Below are 18,896 nucleotides of genomic sequence, written 5' to 3'. Positions count from 1 at the left end.
ATTCTTAAAAGCTCTAGCTTTTCCTCCTGCCTGGAGCACACCCCTGGTTATACACAGCTAACTGTCCTCTTTTAAGTTGCCTCAACTCCCACCTTCCCAGTAAGTCCTATCTAGCCCTTTAATTCTGCAACTTGCCCTTCCGCCTACTCCAAATCCTCCCTACTTCCTGAATCCTCTCAATCTCTACTTTTTTTTCATAGCACTTATCACTTTTTAACATACTATATAATTTTCTTAACCTGTATATTGTCTGCTCTATCCACCCTATATAAACTCTAGGATAGTGATCCTTGTTTTATTCACGGATGTATCCCAAAGGGCCTAAATCAGTGCCTGGTACACGAGAGGCATTCAATACTTAGTGAATGAATTTGGAAGCTAGATTTTCTTTTTTCTTTCTTTCTGTTCTCTTTCCCCGGCTTCTCAGCTTCTGTACTACGCAAAGGGCCAAACCCCAGGGGGCTTCGAGGTCAGGTGGCTTCGAGATCAGGGGGCTAGCTCCAGACTTAGATTTATAATACAAAGGAGATATAAGGTTAAAAAAAAAAAAAAAAACAAAGAGTGCAGTTAGTTTTTTTGCAGGTGACTAAGGAAGTAAAGGCAAACTTCCTCTCCCTCTGCACGTTCAAAGTGTTTCAATTTGCAGCATAAATGACTTTGAATATTCTCCTACCGAAACAAATACACGGCCACCGCACTTGGGCTCGGCGACGCCGACCCTGCCCTTTCCCGAGCAGCTTCAGTGCCCTCACTTAGGTGGTCAGGACGTGCCTAAACATCATTCTTTTCCGGGCCAGGAGGTCCCCGTCACAGGGACGAGGCGCCGACGTGGCGCATCCTCCCCGGCCGGGCGTCTGGCAGGCAGTCACAAGGGTCGCCGTGCCGGGCCAATGACAGGCGGCGAGGCGAACACCCGCGCGAGGCCCCGGGGCGCGTCACGGCGGGCGGCGGCGGCGGCGGCGGCGGCGGGTTACGGCCGCAACTTCCCGGCTCCCGCCGTCGCCCGCCGCACGCACGCGCACTGTGCCCAGCATGAGGGTCGCTGCTCTGATCAGGTAACGCGGCGCCGGAGCGGCCTTCCTCCCCACCTGCCAGCCTCTCATCCTTTCCTGCTGATTGGTGGGAGCTGCAGCTACCGCTTTCGGCTGCGCGGTAAAGAGAGTGTGCGGGAACCGCGTGTCGGGGGGTCCAGCGGCTCCTCCCGGCCACAGGAAGAGGCGGAGTTTTCAGGCCATTGCCCTCGGTGTTCCGCGGCGCTGGATTCGGCGCTGCTCCTGTCTCCCTGTCCCCGCCTCTCTGATTTTCTGACCCTCAAACTTGGATTCACCGGCGGAACTTTAAAACCCACCCATGTCTGGTTTCTCTTGCCAGAGCACTGGTTTCATTGTTCTGACTCGGCCCAGGGTCGCATTCTTAAAAAGTGTAACGGACAGTGACGTTTGAAAGCCACGGTTTCACTTAGTCCTCTTCCATAGTTCCTTCAGTCTTTCTGGTCGGTCCTTCGGGTCCGCCTTTATCCCCCGAGGCTGTTAATAGCTCCAGGCCCCTCCCACTTAAGGAGGCCACCTCTCCCTCACCAGCTTATGACAAAGGTGTGTTTTACCTTGGGGCTCAAGTACAGGAAAAGGGTCTCTTCCCTCGGGATTAAAATGGAATTTTATCAGTTTTATTCTAAAGCCAGTTGCTTTTAATACACTTTAAGTGCTTTTAGATTGACCTATGGTAACATAGTCTATTCCAAAAGAAGTTTGAAATCTATAGTAGCTCATCATATTTAGGTGTCTGAAGTAAGTCCTAAAATAACCTAAGACTGGCCAGTTTAAATGTGTCCATATGCAATCTGTAAACTGAAGCAAAAGTAAACGTAGTACCATTTAAAAGGGAATTTAGAGTGCAGTACTTGAAAATTTGATGAGATTTGGACCTGTATAGAATATATGAGATGCACCACAACCATGTTTTCTTTTGTAAGCCCATTAAAGATTTCATAAACTTTTTTGTTCAATGATCTAATTAACTGATACTGGCTAACAATAGTGACCTGTTAAGAACTCTTGATGTAACATTCTGATCTCTTCTGTAGTGTCTGGAATATTCCAATTTATTTTACTTCGATGCCATTTTTAGGACTCTATAACCTCAAAATAATTACTGTTATTCAGCAAATTTTCTTCTGTAAGTGATTAATCTCTGACCACTGTGGTCTTCATTTGATCAAATAGACAAGAATAAAAAGTAGTCCAGGAAATGAGTAATTCACATCATATGCAGTTTGCCAGTTTAACCACTGAAGTGAGATACACCAACTGAAGATTCAGATCTTGGAAGGAAGGATACAAGATTGCTGTAATCCATTACAGTAAATATTCAGTAATGTGCATATATTACTGTTAAGATAAAAAAGCAAATTACTTAAAAATGGCAGTGTTGGAAAATTCTTGCTAAATTGTAGGATCTGTATAAATGTTAGGAGAATGAATGCTATAAGTATGAATATATAACATAATTTATATGAATATGAATGCATACATTTATATGAATATACATTTGAATATATATGAATTTAAACTTAAATACAGTGAATCTATTTGTAATATATCTTGTGTGTGTGTGTGTATGTGTACTAAAATGAGAGATGGAATATGTTTGTGTGCTCTAAGGAATAAATGAAACCAAGATTTTCACATATCTTTAGAACATAAAGAACATTATTCTCCTTATACACAAAAGATTGAATTATTCAGTTTCACAGTTGAATGACATACCGAGAATTAGCTAAACCATTCTCTAGTTTTATAATGAGCACATTGAGTGACTTTGCTTAGTATACCAGAGTTGGGAACTAAAATTCTCATCTTTTGTAGGACTTCTCACCTAACATATGCTTATGTACTTCATAATGTTCTGAGAGGTGAGTGAGTTACTCAGCGTTTCCCAAACCTTTTGTTCTTACAGTCTTTATTGGACACTAGTGTTCCATAGAACACAGTTTGGGAAATACTGTGTTTTTGTTTTTTGGTTTTTTTAGATTTTATTTATTTATTAGAGAGAGAGAGCATGAGCAAGGGGAGTGGCAGGCAGAGGGAGAAGCAGACTCCCTGCTGAGCAGGAAGCCTGATGCAGGGCTTGATTCCAAGACCCTGGGATCATGACCTGAGCCAGGGGCAGACACTTAACCAACTGAGTCACCCAGGCGCCCCTAGGAAATACTATTTTAAAACCATGTTTGAAATTTTAGCATATTTTCAAATGAATTATAAAGCTAAGTTCTGATTGTGGATGTATACCCTTTAATCTTTAATATTCTGAAGAATTAGAATTGTGGTTATATACCTGTTAATCTTTAATATTCTAAATATTCTAAAGAATTAGTCAAATCTTTTTGTCCTGAGAAAATAGAGCAGTGAAGTTCAATAGGGGAAGTTGTGGAAGATGTAATAGGGGACTATTAGAATCTGAGGAAAGGGAGCATGATGTATAATTTCATTATGCCTCTTGAGATCTCCCATGAGAAGTTCTGGAATGGTAGTTACTGATTGGATGTAGTAGAGGCAGATAAATGTTGGGAACTAAAATACAAAGCAAAAGGGCCAGCTTCTAGGAAAAGCAGTCCCTTTTTAAAAGTTTCTTGGGCTGTAAGTATATCTGACTATTGCCTGGAGGTACACTTGCAGATTTTAGGCAAAAAATAGAAAGAATGGAAAAGGAGGGGAAGAAAGAGAGGCAATGATAATGAAGGAAGAAATATGTCTAGCGAGAAACAGCCGATTTTAAACCAAAATAAAGGTTGCCATTCAACCTTGTTATTAGATGAACTTGTCATAAAGGTTGCTGTTGGCATAAAGGTTGCCATTCAGCCTTGTTATAGATGAAACTACTTGTCTTGACTAAGTGATTTGCCCCTGCCCTCAGGAGATTTGGTCCTAGAATTTAGAAGTTCCTTTCAATCTGTTTATTAGCTCTAAGGCTCAAGCCTATCCTGCCATCATATATACAGTGATGGCTAACGTACTGATTGTACGGATACTTAACTTCAGCGTTTTGTTTTCTGTCTCTAGAAAATGTGAACCCACAAAGTACATCAAACTTTGTCATTAGATTGGATCTCAAATCTTTAATTTGAGCCTTTCATTGGTGATGGTGGCCAATTGTTAGATTTCTTACAGTAGACTTCTTACAGTAGTAGAACAGATTTTTTTCTACTTTTCCATAGAGAATTTCATCTAAGGAATATATATAATATAAAAATGAAATCATTTTTTTTATTTTCAAAGCACTTTGTATATAAAGGAAAGGCACTATTATAAACCAAAGAGTTACCATATTTTGTTTAGAATGCTCTTTGTTAAAATGGCACATAATTTCATAAGCCTTTTATGAGTAGCAACCTCAGGCATTCAGATTCATTTGCTCAATGCTATGGAAATTACATGTGTTTTTTTTTTGTATTTTAATTGTATAGCAGTCCCTCAAGTATTTGGAAAAGTTGAATAAATATATTTTGATATCTAATGATTCTATGTTTAATAATGATCAGTAACCTGATACTTATCTTTTTATTTCTTTTTTAGTGGTGGGAAGGATAGCTGTTACAATATGATGCAGTGCATTGCTGCTGGGCATCAGATTGTTGCTTTAGCAAATCTGAGACCAGCTGAAAACCAAGGTAAGTGTATACCTTTATTTGGAAATTCTCTAAATGACTGGGACTCCAACTTCGTAATTGTGTTCTATTGTGTGCAGCCTGCAAAGACAAAAATGGAACTAATATATATTTAGCACCTAATTAGATGCTAGGTTCTATGCTAAATGTTTTTAATTGCATATCTTTTATTCTTCATAAGAACTCCTAGAGAGTTTTATTAGACAAGGATATTGAGACTCCTAGTTTTATAAATTTGTCCAAGGTAAATAGCTAGAATAAACTTGCAGAGCTGAGACTTGAACCCTTGAATCTCCTTACTTCAGAGTGTACTGCTGTTCCACATTTCCAGGTGTTGTAACCAACATACAGGTAGATAAGACACAACCTCTAGGAACTTGGGAAATAAGACATACATTGATAAATGATCCATCTTAGATGTAAGCTAAACATGTAAGACTTGAGAGAGGCATAAAGCAACACATTTCTACTTTTTATTTGCCGTGATAACAAGGACATCCACAGATAATTCACAGATCTCATTTTAACTGTGTTTTTCACTTTTCTTCCCAGTGAAATTTCCCTCATCAGAAATTTTTCCCTGTGTCCTTCTCTGTGTCCAAGTTTCCTCTATAGATAAGAACATGAGTCATATTGGATTAAGAGTCCACCCTAATGATCTCATTTTAACTTATTACATATGCAGTGACCCTAGTTCCCAATAAGATCACATTTTGAACTCTGGATGTTAGGATTCAACCTTCAACAATTTCTTTTATTTTTTTGAGATCTGATTGACACATAGCATTATATGAGTTTTAGCTGTACAACATAATGATTTGGTATTTGTATATATTGAAAAATGATTGCCATAATAAGTATAGTTAACATCTATCACCACACCTGGCTGTACTTTTTTCCCAATTAGAATTTTTTTAAAAAGAAAAATACTCACCAATTTGCCTTTTATACTCTTCTTTTACACCCATATAACTATAGATATTAACTGTTAAAGTATAATAGGGAGAGATTAACACTTGTCTGACTTTATTTAAACTGCTTCTCCACATGGCTCTTCTAGTAAGATCTTTTTATCATCCCCTTTACTCAGCTTTTTTCAAGACCATGCTTTTGTTCTATTGTTATTTTAGGATGAATTAAATGAGTAGTATATGTGAAAACACTAATTAGAGTTCCTGGCATGAAGTAAGCATCCAGTAAATTTAGTTGAATCTGAATCTAGTGCTAAATATGTCCCTTTTTTCTTTCTTCCTTCCTTCCTCAAGACTGCCAGTCTGTTGAATTTTTGTTTTTATGTCATTTTACAGTTGTTGTCTGTTTATTTTGTCTTTGATTTTTATCCCCAAATAGATTGCTTATAAGATTCTTGAGAAGAAGGTCAGATCTTCTATGTTTCTTTAATTGCACCTCAGCACTTGGGACAGCTCTGTGCCTCTAGTAGGCATTCACTCAGTTACTGGTGGGCAGATGAATAATGACCTAACCAGAATTAGGCCTGGAAGAGCAAGCAATTATTTCAGTCAGATATTTGAATTTTCTTTCCTTCACAATTAAGACCCAAGTAATGCTGGAAGTGAAGTGGGAAGATAGAGGTTAGAAATATTTTATAGGAAGAAATAGAAAACAGGTCTTATAGAGGTTAACACGTACTCTAGGATTTTGCACTAGGATTTCAATGACGAATAATAACAGCATTTTAGAAATAAGGTGTTTGGAAAATGACCTCCTTTTTCTGACTTTAAATAATAAAGAGAAAATTCTTTGATTAAGGGTGAGTGGGAACTATACTGTAACTTCTATATTATAAAAGAAGAAGCAGAATTTTGTTACAGGCTTATGTTCTGTTATCAAAGGAAAAAAATTCCCTTATTGCCTATGGCTAATCAGCCAAGTGGGTTTTTTAAGCTTTCTGTCTGGAAGGTCTTGGTATTTAAAAGGCAGAAGTTTATATAATATATATAATACATACAATGATATAATTTCCCTCCCTGGAGTTTTGATCTTGTCTTAAGCTTTTCTACTTGAATTATTTTAGTTACTTTGTACTGAATCATTAATGTATAATCTTCCATGTGCTCATGATTCACTGGCAGGTTGGGCAAGATGATAAATAAAGGGTATCTCTAAATTATACCTCAGAATGGAATGGAGACATTTACTTAGAATACTGTTAGAAAAAATTCAATAGTAAATGGAATTAAAATCTTATGAGGTAAAAGCTAGAAAATCAGCTGAAACTCTAGTAATTGTAGTGGAAGAGAATGGATGGCTGTGGGTTAGTAGATGGGAAAGGTTTAGCTAATCTTGATTTAAAGTCAGCAGGAAGTTGGTGATTATTGAATGTTTCATTGATTGACTTCCTTTCCCCCCATCCAAGCATGTTGTAAAAGGAACCTTAATGAGGAATGACTGGTAGAGAGGACTCCAGTATGAAACTGGTTAGAGTGAATTCATGGCACTGGGTTTTCAGTGGGTAGTCTGCAAAGGAATTTATTCCCATCAATGGGGATAATGTGAACTTGTCATAAAATTCACAAAACCATCTCTTTAAATTTGTAGTAGGAACTTTTGTAAAATGTTAATTGAGGTGCTTCAGGCAACAGTGGAGCCTTTTGATTTTATTTGATCTCAAACCATTGTTGCAATGTAGATTCCATTAATACAAGTTATGTTGTGGTTAGGACTAAATGGAGCCTTAAAGGAAAATTGTTTTCTAGGTTTTTGAAGTCAGTAAAATGTTGTTGTTGTTGTTAAGATTTATTTATTTATCCTAGAGAGACAGAGAAAGAGTGAGAGCACAAGCATGTGAGCAGTGGGGGTTGGGGGGATTGGGAGAGGGAGAGAGAGAATCCCAAGCAGACTCCCCACTAAGCACTGAGCCTGACAGGGGGCTCAAGACTGAGACTGACAGGAGCTGAAAACAAGAGTCAGATGCTCAACCCACTGAGCCACTGAGGCATCCCAGTCAGTAAAATGTTTTAATTATTATGCTAACATCAGGAGGTTTTTTGCTGAGAAGCTCAGAGTTCTTAAATATATAAATTCAGTTGTATCAATATTCTTTAAAATTAATACATTTAAAGATCCAGTGTAAGTCTGAGATGAGGATAAGCTGAAAGGTTTTTATGTGACTTTGGCTATATCTTTACTTCCTACTGAGACCAGGAATAGATAGTTATGTAATAATAATGCAAGTACATGGAAGCCAATCTGATGTGTGGATTGGGTTCAGACCTGGTAAGCAAAAATGTGATGGCATATGGTGACAGTTTTGATTACAGAAGGGGCCCTTAAAGTAACAATTTTCATCCCTTTTTATAGTTTATCCTTCATACTCACATTCACTGGATATTCTTGGCATATATGCATACATACAGGTCAAACAAATTGTTTTGTAAGCTTTTTTTTTTATTGTGAACATCTTCCATGTCATTAAATATTATCCCATCACAGCATTTCCTAGGTATCTTCTTTGAAACACAAATACCTGATGAAATGTAAGTCTTCTAAGGATACATAAATTTCAGAGATGGTTCGTACTCTCTACCCTTATTGGAGCACCTTAAAGCACGTTAGCCTAGAAAGAATTCAGCAAAGACACCTACTGAACATGGTTATCCCCATTTTTAATAAACTTATTTGACCATGGAATCCTTTTTGCATATAGTACCTATTAATATCTCATGGGATTCCTATTCTATAGAACATGATTTAGAAAATGCTCCTTCTTCATTTGCAACAACGTGGATGGGCCTAGAGGGCATTATGCTAAGTGAAATAAGTCAGACAGGGATAGACAAATATTATATGATTTCATTTGTATGTGGAATCTAAACTAAAGAAATGAACAAACACAAAAAACCAGACTCTTAAAATACAGAAAACAGCTAGTGGTTGTTGGGGAAGTGGGTGGAGGGATGGATGAAATAGATGAAGTAGGTTAAGAGGTACAGACTTATATTTATAAAATGGGGTTCTAAAGCACAGCATAGGGAATATAGTCAATAGTATTGTAATAATGTTGCCTGGTGGCAGATGACTATGTTTATTGTGTAAGCACTGAACAATGTATAGAATTGTCAAATCAAAACTAATATAACATTGTATGTCAATTATGCCTCAATAATAAATTAAAAAAAAAGGAAATGCTTGTCTTCAAAATTATATTAATGGTTGTATAGTATTTCATTATATGAATACACTATAATTTTTAGTATATTATAAATAATGCTATGATGAATATCTGCAAATAATATCTTGTACATTCATGATTCTTTTTTCTAAAAAGTAAATATGTGAGATCAAAAAGTGTTCCAACATATTTGTAAGTTTATTTGTATCATCAAAAAGTCTGATTTAACTCATCTATTTTGAATATTTTACCTATATCAATATTTGTGAAATCTTGTGACAACCAGTGATTGTGTTTACTGCTTACCTTAAGTTATGTTTCTGTACTCATTTTTAACTGCTCTAACAGTATTGAATTTCTTTTTTTAATTTTTATATTTTTTATTTAATTTTTTTTTAAGATTTTATTTATTTATTTGACAGAGAGAGACACAGTAAAAGAGGGAACACAAGCAGAGGAAGCAGGAGAGGGAGAACAGGCTTCCCGCAGAGCAGGGAGCCTGATGCGGGGTTCGATCCCAGGACCCTGGGATCATGACCTGAGCCAAAGGCAGACGCTTAATGACTGATCCACCCAGATGCCCCTTTTTTCCTTTTTTTAGATAAACAATTTTATTTAAAATATATTACAAAACTTATGGGTCCACCTGAGACATGGTGATTTATTGTTATTTTTTTATTGAGATAAAATTGGTATATAATGTATTAGTTTCAGGTACACAACATAATAATTCAATATTTGTTTAACCTACAAAATAATTACCACAATACATCTGCTTACCATCTATCACTATACAATTTACCACCTTGACCCATTTTGCCCATCTGCCTTCAATTCCCTTTTCCTCTGATAACCACAAATCTGTTCTCTTTATCTGTATGGTTTTGTTTTGGGTTTTTGTTTGTTTGTTCATTTGTTTTGCTTTTTAAATGCCATATGTAAGTGAGATCATTTGATATTTGTCTTTCTCTGTCCGACTTACTCCACTTAGCATGATGCCCTTGTATGTGGCAATATATATTGCCACATCTTCTGTACCCATTTGTCCATTGATGGACACTATTGTTTCCATGTCCTGGTTATTGTAAATAATGCTGCAGTGAACATGGAGTTGCATATATCTTTTTGAATTAGCATTTTTGTTTTCTTTGGATGAATACCCAGAGGTGGAATTGCTGGATCATATGGTAGTGCTAGTTTTAATTTTTTTAGTAACCACCATACTGTTTTCCATATTAGCTGTATCAATTTACATTTCCACTAGTAGTGTAGGAGGATTCCCTTTTCTCCGCATCCTCTCCAACTCTTGTCATTTTTTTTTTATCTTATTAATAATTGCCATTCTGGCCAGTATGAAGTGCTCGTTGTGGTTTTGATTTGATTCTCTGATAATTCATGATGTTTAACATTTTTTTCATGTGCCTGTTGGTCACCTCTATGTCTTCTTTGGAAAAATACCTGTTTAGATCCTCTGACCATTTTTATGTGGATTGTTTGGTTTTTTGTTTTGTTTTTGCTCTCAAGTTGTATAAGTTCTTTATATATTTTGGCTATTAACCCTTTATTGGATATATGATTTGAAAATCTTTTCTTCCATTCCTTTTTCATTTTGTAGATAGTTTCTTTTGCTATGTAGAAGCTTTTTAGATAGGTGTAGTCCCATTTGCTTATTTTTGCTTTTGGAGTCAAATCCAAAAATTCAATGCCAAGACCAGTGTCAAAGAACTTACCATCTTTGTTTTCTTCTAGAATTATTATGGTTTCAGGTCTTTCATCTATTTTGAGTTCTAATTTGTTCAAGTCTTTAATCTATTTTGAATTCATTTAGTATATGGTATATGTAGTTTTATTCTTTTGAAGGTGACTGTCCAGCTTTCTCAACACCATTTATTGAAGAGACTATCCTTTCCCCAATGTATATTCTTGGCTCCTTTGTAGTAAAGTAATTGGCCACTATGTGTGGGTTTATTTGTGGGCTCACTATTCTTTTCCACTGCTCTATGTGTCTGTTTTTATGCCAATACCATATTGTTTTGATTATTATAGCTTTGTAGTACAGTTTGAAGTCAAGGAGCTTGACACCTCCTTGTTTATTCTTCTTTCTCAAGATTGGTTTGGCCATTGAGGGTCTTTTGTAGTTCCATATAAGTTTTTTTTTTTTTTTTTTAAGATTTTATTTATTTATTTGAGAGAGAGAGAGAGTGAGAGAGAGAGAGAGCCCAAGAGGGGGTAGGGTCAGAGGGAGAAGCAGACTCCCCGCTGAGCAGGGAGCCCGATGTGGGACTCGATCCCGGGACTCCAGGATCGTGACCTGAGCTGAAGGCAGTCTCTTAACCAACTGAGCCACCCAGGTGCCCAGTTCCATATAAGTTTTAAAATTATTTGGTCTAGTTCTGTGAAAAGTGTCATGGGAATTTTGATAGGTAATGCATTGAATCTATAGATTGCTTTGGTTTAGTATGGACATCTTAACAATGTTAATTCTTCCGACCCATGAGCATGGAGTATCTTTCCATTTATTTGTGTCCTCTTCAGTTTCTTTCACCAGTATCTTTATAGTTTTCAGTTTGCAGGACTTTTACCTCCTTGGTTAGATTTATTCCTAGGTATTTTATTCTTTTTGATGCAATTGTAAATAGAATTGTTTTCTTGATTTCTCTTTTTGGTGGTTTGTCATTAGTGTACAAAAATGTGACAGACTTCTGTATACTGATTTTGTATCCTGCAACTTTTCTGAATTCATTCATTAGTTCTAATAGTTTTTTTGTGGAGTCTGTAGGGTTTTATATATATATATATCTAGTATCTAGTATACTATATATATTTATATATCTAGTATCATGTCATCTGCAAATAGTGACAGTTTTACTTCTTCCTAATGTGGACTGTTTTTTCTTGCTTACTTGCTGTGACCAGGGCTTCCAGTACTATGTTGAATAAAAGCGATGAGAGTGGCGGGGTGCCTGGGTGGCTCAGTTGGTTAAGTATCGAGCTCTTGGTTTTGGCTCAAGTCATGATCTCATGGGTTGTGGGATCGAGCCCCGTGTCGGGCCCTATGCTCAGTGCAAAGTCTGCTTGAGATTCTCTGTCTCTGCCCCTCTCTCTGCTCATGTTCTCTCTCTATGTCTCAAATAAATAAAATCTTTTTTAAAAAAGTGATGAGAATGGGTGTCATTGTCTTATTCCAGTCTTAGAGGAAAAGCTTTCAACTTCTCACTATTGAGTATGATGTTAGCTGTAGTCTTGTTATACATAGCCTTTATTATGTTGAGGTACATTCCCTCTATATCCATTTTGCTGAGAATTTTTATTGTAAATGGATGCCAAATTTTGTTAAATGCTTTTTCTGCATCTGTTGAGGTGATCATATGATTTTTAGCCTTCATTTGTTAATGTGGTGCCTCATGTTAATTGATTTGCAGATGTTGAACTGTCTTACTACCCTGGAGTAAATCCCACTTGATCATGGTGTATGTTCCTGTTAATGTATTGTTGAATTCATTTGGCTAATATTTTGTTGAGGATTTTTGCATCTGTGTTCCTTAGGGATATTTGGCCTGTTATTTTCTCATTTTGTGGTATTCTACTCTGGTTTGTTATCAGGGTAAAGCTGGCCTTGTAAAATGAGTTTGAAAGTGTTCTTAAGTTTTTTTGGAGGAGTTTGAGAATGATAGGTATAAAATCTTTTTTGAATGTTTGGTAGAATTCACCAGTGAAACCATTTGGTCCTGGACTTTTGTTTGTTGGGAGGTTTTTGATTCCTGATTCAATCTCCTTACTAGTTGGTACTTTCTTCAGATTTTCAATTTCTTCAAGATTTAGTCTTGGAAGACTGTATGTTTCTAAAAACATCCATTTCTTCTACATTGCCCAATTTCTTGGCATGTAATTGTTCTTAACACCAATGATCCTTTGTATTTATGTGGTATCAGTTGTAACATGTCCTCTTTCATTTCTGATTTTATTTATTCAAAGTCCTCTTATTTTCTTGCTGACTCTAGCTAAAGTTTTGTCAATTTTACATTTTCCAAGAACCAGCTCTTAATTTCATTGATCTTCTCTTTTGTCTTTTTAATCTCTATTTCATTTATTTCTGCTCTACTCTGTGTTGTTCCCTTACTTCTAACTTTGGGCTTTGTTTATTCTTTTTCTAGTTCTTTAGATGTTAAGTTAGATGATCTATTTGAGATTTGTCTTGTTTCTTGAGGTAGGCCCATATTGCTATGAACTACCCTCTGATAACTGCCTTTGCTGCATCCCATAGATGTCGGATTGTTGCATTTCCATTTTCATTTGTCTCAAGGTATTTTTTGACTTCCCCTTTGATTTCTTTATTGACCCATTAGTTCAGTAGCATGTTGTTTAATCTCCACATACTTGTGATTTTTCCAGTTTTCTTCTTGTAATTGATCTCTAGTTTTCATACTGTTGTGGTCAGAGAATATGCTCAATATTATTTCAGACTTCTTAAATTTATTGTATTTTTTTGTGGCCTAATATGAGATCTATCCTGGAGAATGTTCTGTGTGCACTTGAGAAGAATGTGTGTATTCTGCTGCTTTTGGATGGGATGTTCTGTATAAAATATCAAGTCCATCTGGTCTTATGTGTCATTTAAGGCTGATGTTTCCTTGTTGATTTTTCTCTCTGGATGATCTATTTATTGATGTAAGTAGGGGTATTAAAGTTCTCTACTATATTGTATTGCTGTTAATTTCTCCTTTTGGTCTGGTAATATTTGATCTTGTAATATTTATATAATTAGGTGCTTCTCTATTGGCACACAAATACTTACAAATTTTATATCATCTTTTTGGATTGACCCTTTTCTCATTGTATGATGCTCTTTGTCTTTTGTTACTGTCTTTGTTTTAAAGTCTATTTTGTCAGATACAAGTATAGCAATACCACTTTTCTTTTTGTTTCCATTTGCATGGAATATCTTTTCCATCCCTTGATTTTCATTCTTTGTGTGTCCTTAGATCTAAAGTTAGTCTCTTGGGGCACCTGGGTGGCTCAGTCATTAAGCGTCTGCCTTTGGCTCAGGTCATGATCCCAGGCCCCGCATCAGGCTCCCTCCTCCGTGGGAAGCCTGCTTCTCCCTCTCCCACTCCTCCTGCTTGTGTTTCCTCTCTCGCTGTGTCTCTCTCTGTCAAATAAATAAAATCTTTAAAAAAATAATAAAGTTAGTCTCTTTTAGGCAAAAGAGATGAGTCTTGTGATTTGCTTTTTTTTTTAATAAATCCATTCAGTCACACTGTGTCTTTTGATTGGAAAATGTGGTCCATTTATATTTAAAGTAATTATTGATAGGTATATAACATATTCTCATTTTGTTAAGTTTTCTGTCTTTTTGTAGTTTCTCTCTGTTAATTTCTTCTTTTCTTGCTGTCTTCCCTTTTGGTTTAATGCCTTTTTTTAGTGTTATGTTTAGATTCCTTTCTTATTATTTTCTGTGTATCTACTATAGGTTTTTGGTTTTTGGTTTTTGGTTGTTTTTGGTTAAGTTTCATATATATATAACAGTCTATATATAGCAGTCTGTTTTAAGTTGATAGCAACTTTAATTTGAATGCATTCTAAAAGCTACATTCCCTCCCCCACATTTTATGTTTCTAATATTGTACATCTTTTAATTTTGTATATCCCTTAAATGACTATTGCAGTTATAATTTTTCTACTTTTGCTCTTTAGCCTTTAAGCTGATTTTATGTGGTTAATTTACTACCTTTACTATTTATTTGCCCATTAGATTTTTACTTGCATATGTGTTCTAGTTATTAGATAGTGCCCTTTCTTTATACCCTAAAGAAGTCCCTTTAAAATTTTTTTTTTAAAGATTTTATTTATTTATTCATGAGAGACAGAGAGAGAGAGAGAGAGAGAGAGAGAGAGGCAGAGGGAGAAGCAGGCTCCCGAGGAGCAGGGAGCCTGATGCGGGACCCGATCCCAGGACCCTGGGATCATGACCTGAGCCGAAGGCAGACGCTTAACCATCTGAGCCACCCAGGCGCCCCCCCTTTAAAATTTCTTATAAGGCCAGTTTAGTGGTGGTAAACTCCTTTAGTTTTTCTTGTCTGGAAAACTCATTATCTCTCCTTCAATTCTGAAAGATAATTTTGCTAGGTAGATTATTCTTGGTTGGAAGTTTTGTTTTGTTTTGTTTTCCCTTTCAGCACTTTGAGTATATTATAATACCCTCTTCTGGCCTGCAGAGTTTCTGCTGAAAAATCAGCTGATAGTCTTATGGGGGCGCGGGGCTTCCCTTGTATGTAACTGGTAGCTTTTTTTCTTGCTGCTTTTAATATTCTCTCTTTATCTTTACCTTTTGATATTTTAATTATAATGTATCTTGGTATGGATTTTTTTGGGTTCATCTTATTTGGAACTCTCTTTGCTTTCTGGACCTGGATGTCTGTTTCCTCAGGTTAGGGAAGTTTTCAGCCATTATTTCTTCAATAAGCTTTCTGCTTCTTTCTCTCTTCTCCTTTGGAACCTCAGTAATGTGAATGTTATTACCCTTAATGTTGTCTCGTAAGTCTCTATCTTCAGTTAATTTTTTTTTCTTTTTACTGCTCTTTTTGGATGAGTTCCATTGCTTTGTCTTGAAGCTCACTGATCCCTTTTTCTACTTTGTCTAGTCTGCTATTAAACCCCTGTAATGTATTTTTCAATTCAGTTATTGTATTCTTCAGCTCTGTGACTTCTGTTTGGTACTTTCTTATATTTTCTGCCTCATTGTTAAAGTTTCACTGTGCTCATCCATTCTTTGCTTGAGTTCAGTGAACATCTTTATGAATACTGCTTTGAACTCTAAATCAGGGGAATTACTTAATTCCACTTCATTAGGATGTTTTTCTGATGTTTTTTCTTGTTCTTTAATTTGGAACATATTCCTTTATTTTCTCAGTTTGCTTTACTCTCTCTGTTTGTTTCTATGTATTAGATGAAACAGCCACCTCTTCCAATCTTTAAGGAATTGGTAAGGAATGGGTAAAGTTATGGGCATGCCCCACCCTCAGCTCTCTTTCCCGGCCTTGGTAAATCCACGGGTGAACCCCAGCTCCAGTGCTCTTTTCGTGCATTGCCAAAGCTGTGGGCATGTCCTACCCCAGTGTTCCTCCCACATCTTGCTAAAGCCATGAATGTGCTCTGCACTCAGCACTCTTCCCCTGCATCACTATAACTCTCAGTACTCTCCTACAGCCTCACTAAAGCTGGCCTTCTGTAGGAGTTGAACTGTGTTGTTCAGCTTTGCCCTAGCTCTTGGTAGTCTCATGAACTTTTGTGATTGTCTAAGTAGACTGATTTATTCTTGGTCCCCATTGTTGAAGGAGTGCCAAGACCTGTCAGTGTTCCAAACAGAGTGATCTCAAGTCAAGACCTCATTTCAGGCTGACTGGAAACAGATTCTCAGGCAGCAGCTTTTAAAGAATGCAAATATATACACTTCTGTGGGACTACAAGTGTAAACTCTGCTGCCAGACCAGAAGATCTGGAGGTGTCCCCTGGGCAACAGTTATAAAAAGCAGGGCTTCAGACAAGTGTATACACTTCTTTCCAGGAGGTATCAGTGAGCTGTGATAAGGCCACGGGAGGGCTCAAAGAAGGTATCTCCCTGCCTTTGGTCCCTGAGAGAACCCCTGTAATCTCTAGATATGTGACTAACATGAAGCCTGTTCCACAGGTTGAAACTCTAGGACAAGTAGATGGGCCTTTTTCACAGGCACACTTGATTGCTGTCTGTGCAGTGCTATGGGTTTGGTAACCTGTGTAGAACTGTCTTTCTGATTTTTATAGTCCTGTGGGGCCCAGCAACAGAAGCCCCTCTGCTATCAGGCTGGGTAATCAAGGGGTATCCCTTGTATGGACTGTGCTTGATGGCCAGCTTTAGTGCGGCTGCAGGAGAGTGCTGAGGGTTATAGTCATGCAGGGGAAGAGTGCTGGGTGCAGAGCACACTCATGGCTTTAGCAAGATGTGGGAGGAGCACTGGGGTAGAACATGCCCACAGCTTTGGCAATGCAGGAAAAGAGCACTGGAGCTGGGGCTTAGCCATGGACTTACCAAGGCCAGGAAAGAGCACTGAGGGTGGGGCAAGCCCATAACTTTACCCATGTAGGAGAAAAGTGCTGGGGGCCAGACACCTGCACTTGCCACCAGTACTAGTAAAATAGAGAGAGATGGAGAGTGGGGAAAATGATGCTTTCCATCTCCAAAGAAAGTCCCCACTTGTCCCTGCTCCTTCAGCAGACACTTCTATATTAGCAAATGAATCTTCACGTATAATCCAGTCATTTCTCAAACTGCTGACTTTTTGCTGGGTCCTGGGAGGAGTGAGTCATTGCACAAGCTCCTCAAAAGGAGTATCTCAAATCCCTGCATTCCCCCAGTCCTCCTGGGTGTATGCCCCATTGGTTTTCAAAGCCAGATGTTTGGGGGGGGCCTTGTCTTTCCAGTGCAGGTCGTACAGGGTTGGGGTGTCAGATAGCATAAACCCCTCACTCCTCAGAGAGAGGCTTCAGTATTGTGAGATCCCTCCCTATTGTAGGTCACTACTAGGGTTTGGGGTGAGATCGAGTCTCTGCTTCTGCCACCCACCTTGATGTGGCCCATTTATCCCTTGTTGTGGAGGGGGCTATTCAGCTAGAATTCAACAGGAATTATTCCATATGTAACTGTAGTTTTGGTATATCTGAGGAAGGAGGTGAGTTCATGTTCTTTTTATGCAGCCATCTTTGACTGCCTCATAATTTATATATTTTTATATGTCTTGTTTGAAATACTGAATATAAAATATATCAAGAGCATGTAATTTATTTTTATAAATATTTTCACTTGTTAACCAAGTAGCTATTTAGTTAAAAAAGGTTTTTTTTCCTAGAACTCTAGATGACTTTGTAAATAACCTTGAATGATTTGAGAAACATTTATGTAATAGAATCTTTAATTGAATAAACTAATCAAAATTTATTGGCTATATTCTTCTCTTTAAACATTTATTGTATATAGTTTTAAAAATTTATATGTATTTGTAATTAGCAGTAGAGATGACTAGAGCTGATGTGAACTGGATGCAGCTATGGACAAATGTGCAACTCTTTATTTCACTTCATAAATGCAGAGAGATATAGTAAGTCTCCAAGCAGTGAAACTCTGATGAACTTTCAAATCTTTCTTTTTTACTCTGTTTTACTGATTATTTCCACTTTCATTGTTTTAGTGGGGTCAGATGAGCTGGATAGCTACATGTATCAGACAGTGGGTCATCACGCAATTGATTTGTATGCAGAAGCGATGGCTCTTCCCCTCTATCGCCGCACTATAAGAGGAAGGAGTGTGGATACAGGACGAGTGTACACCAAATGTGAAGGTGATGAGGTTGAAGATCTCTATGAGCTTTTGAAACTTGTTAAGGTATGCCCAGTGACCAATTACATCAACTGAATTATTTAGTAATAAATAATTAAAAACTGTTCATTCCATTACCTGAATTATTTAGTAATAAATAATTAACAACTGTTAGTGTTCCAACTATTGTTTGAAAAGATATTTTGTGTTTTTGGATGAAAAGAAAACTTACTATGTCTTTATATTAAATACTACTTAAAAACAAAACTTTTGGTATTGTTTGGCATTCAGGGTTGTCAGATGATATTTAATTAAGTTTTCCTTAGGATTTTGTAGCTGATGAAATTTTAATCTTTTTTTAAGCAAATACTTATTGAATGCCTACTATGTGCATGGTATATAGTTCTAGGCACTGGAGATAGGGCAATGAACAGATCAGACAAAGCCTTGTTTTGCTGGAGCTTACTTTCCAGTGGAAGCAAACAGATAATAGACAAGCAAATCATATGCTTGGTGGTAAAGAGTATTATGGAGAAGAATGAAACAGTCAAGGTGATAAGGAGTGATGACGAGGGGTGGTCAAGCAAGACCTTTTTGGTATGGTGAAATTTAAGTAGACCTAATGAAAGTGAGAGACTGAGCCTTGCTTAAATCTAGTAAGAGAGGTATAAATTAAATACTTAAGTCCTGGTACCTAAGAGTTTAGCAGCCATTGTGCATTCATTGTTAATTTTTCTAAATAGAAAATTTAG

The 18,896-nt window shown here is 37.1% G+C and overlaps 1 protein-coding gene across 4 annotated transcripts in view; it reads left to right on the top strand.

Moving 5' to 3' along the window:
• The first annotated feature begins 973 nt into the window (after positions 1-973).
• Positions 974-18,896, top strand: part of DPH6 (diphthamine biosynthesis 6) — a 196,461-nt gene continuing 178,538 nt past the window's right edge. For 3 of the 4 annotated variants that reach the window (XR_003611734.2, XM_028119555.2, XM_028119558.1), the window contains exons 1-3: positions 974-1,055; positions 4,572-4,666; positions 18,017-18,210. Coding sequence is in view for 3 of the 4 variants with exons in the window: in XM_028119555.2 (XP_027975356.1) it covers positions 1,033-1,055; positions 4,572-4,666; positions 18,017-18,210 (312 nt within the window). In the remaining variant the exon portion in view is untranslated. Of the gene's footprint in view, positions 1,056-1,236; positions 1,593-4,571; positions 4,667-18,016; positions 18,211-18,896 lie in introns of those variants that run through there. The other variant, XM_028119556.2, reaches the window with a different exon arrangement.

Source organism: Eumetopias jubatus, unplaced genomic scaffold, assembly GCF_037043125.1.
Source record: "Eumetopias jubatus isolate StellerSeaLion01/CBP00866 unplaced genomic scaffold, mEumJub1_p1.0 scaffold_7, whole genome shotgun sequence".
In the NCBI taxonomy this organism is placed as follows: domain Eukaryota; kingdom Metazoa; phylum Chordata; class Mammalia; order Carnivora; family Otariidae; genus Eumetopias; species Eumetopias jubatus.
This window is presented reverse-complemented; position numbering and strand designations above follow the sequence as displayed.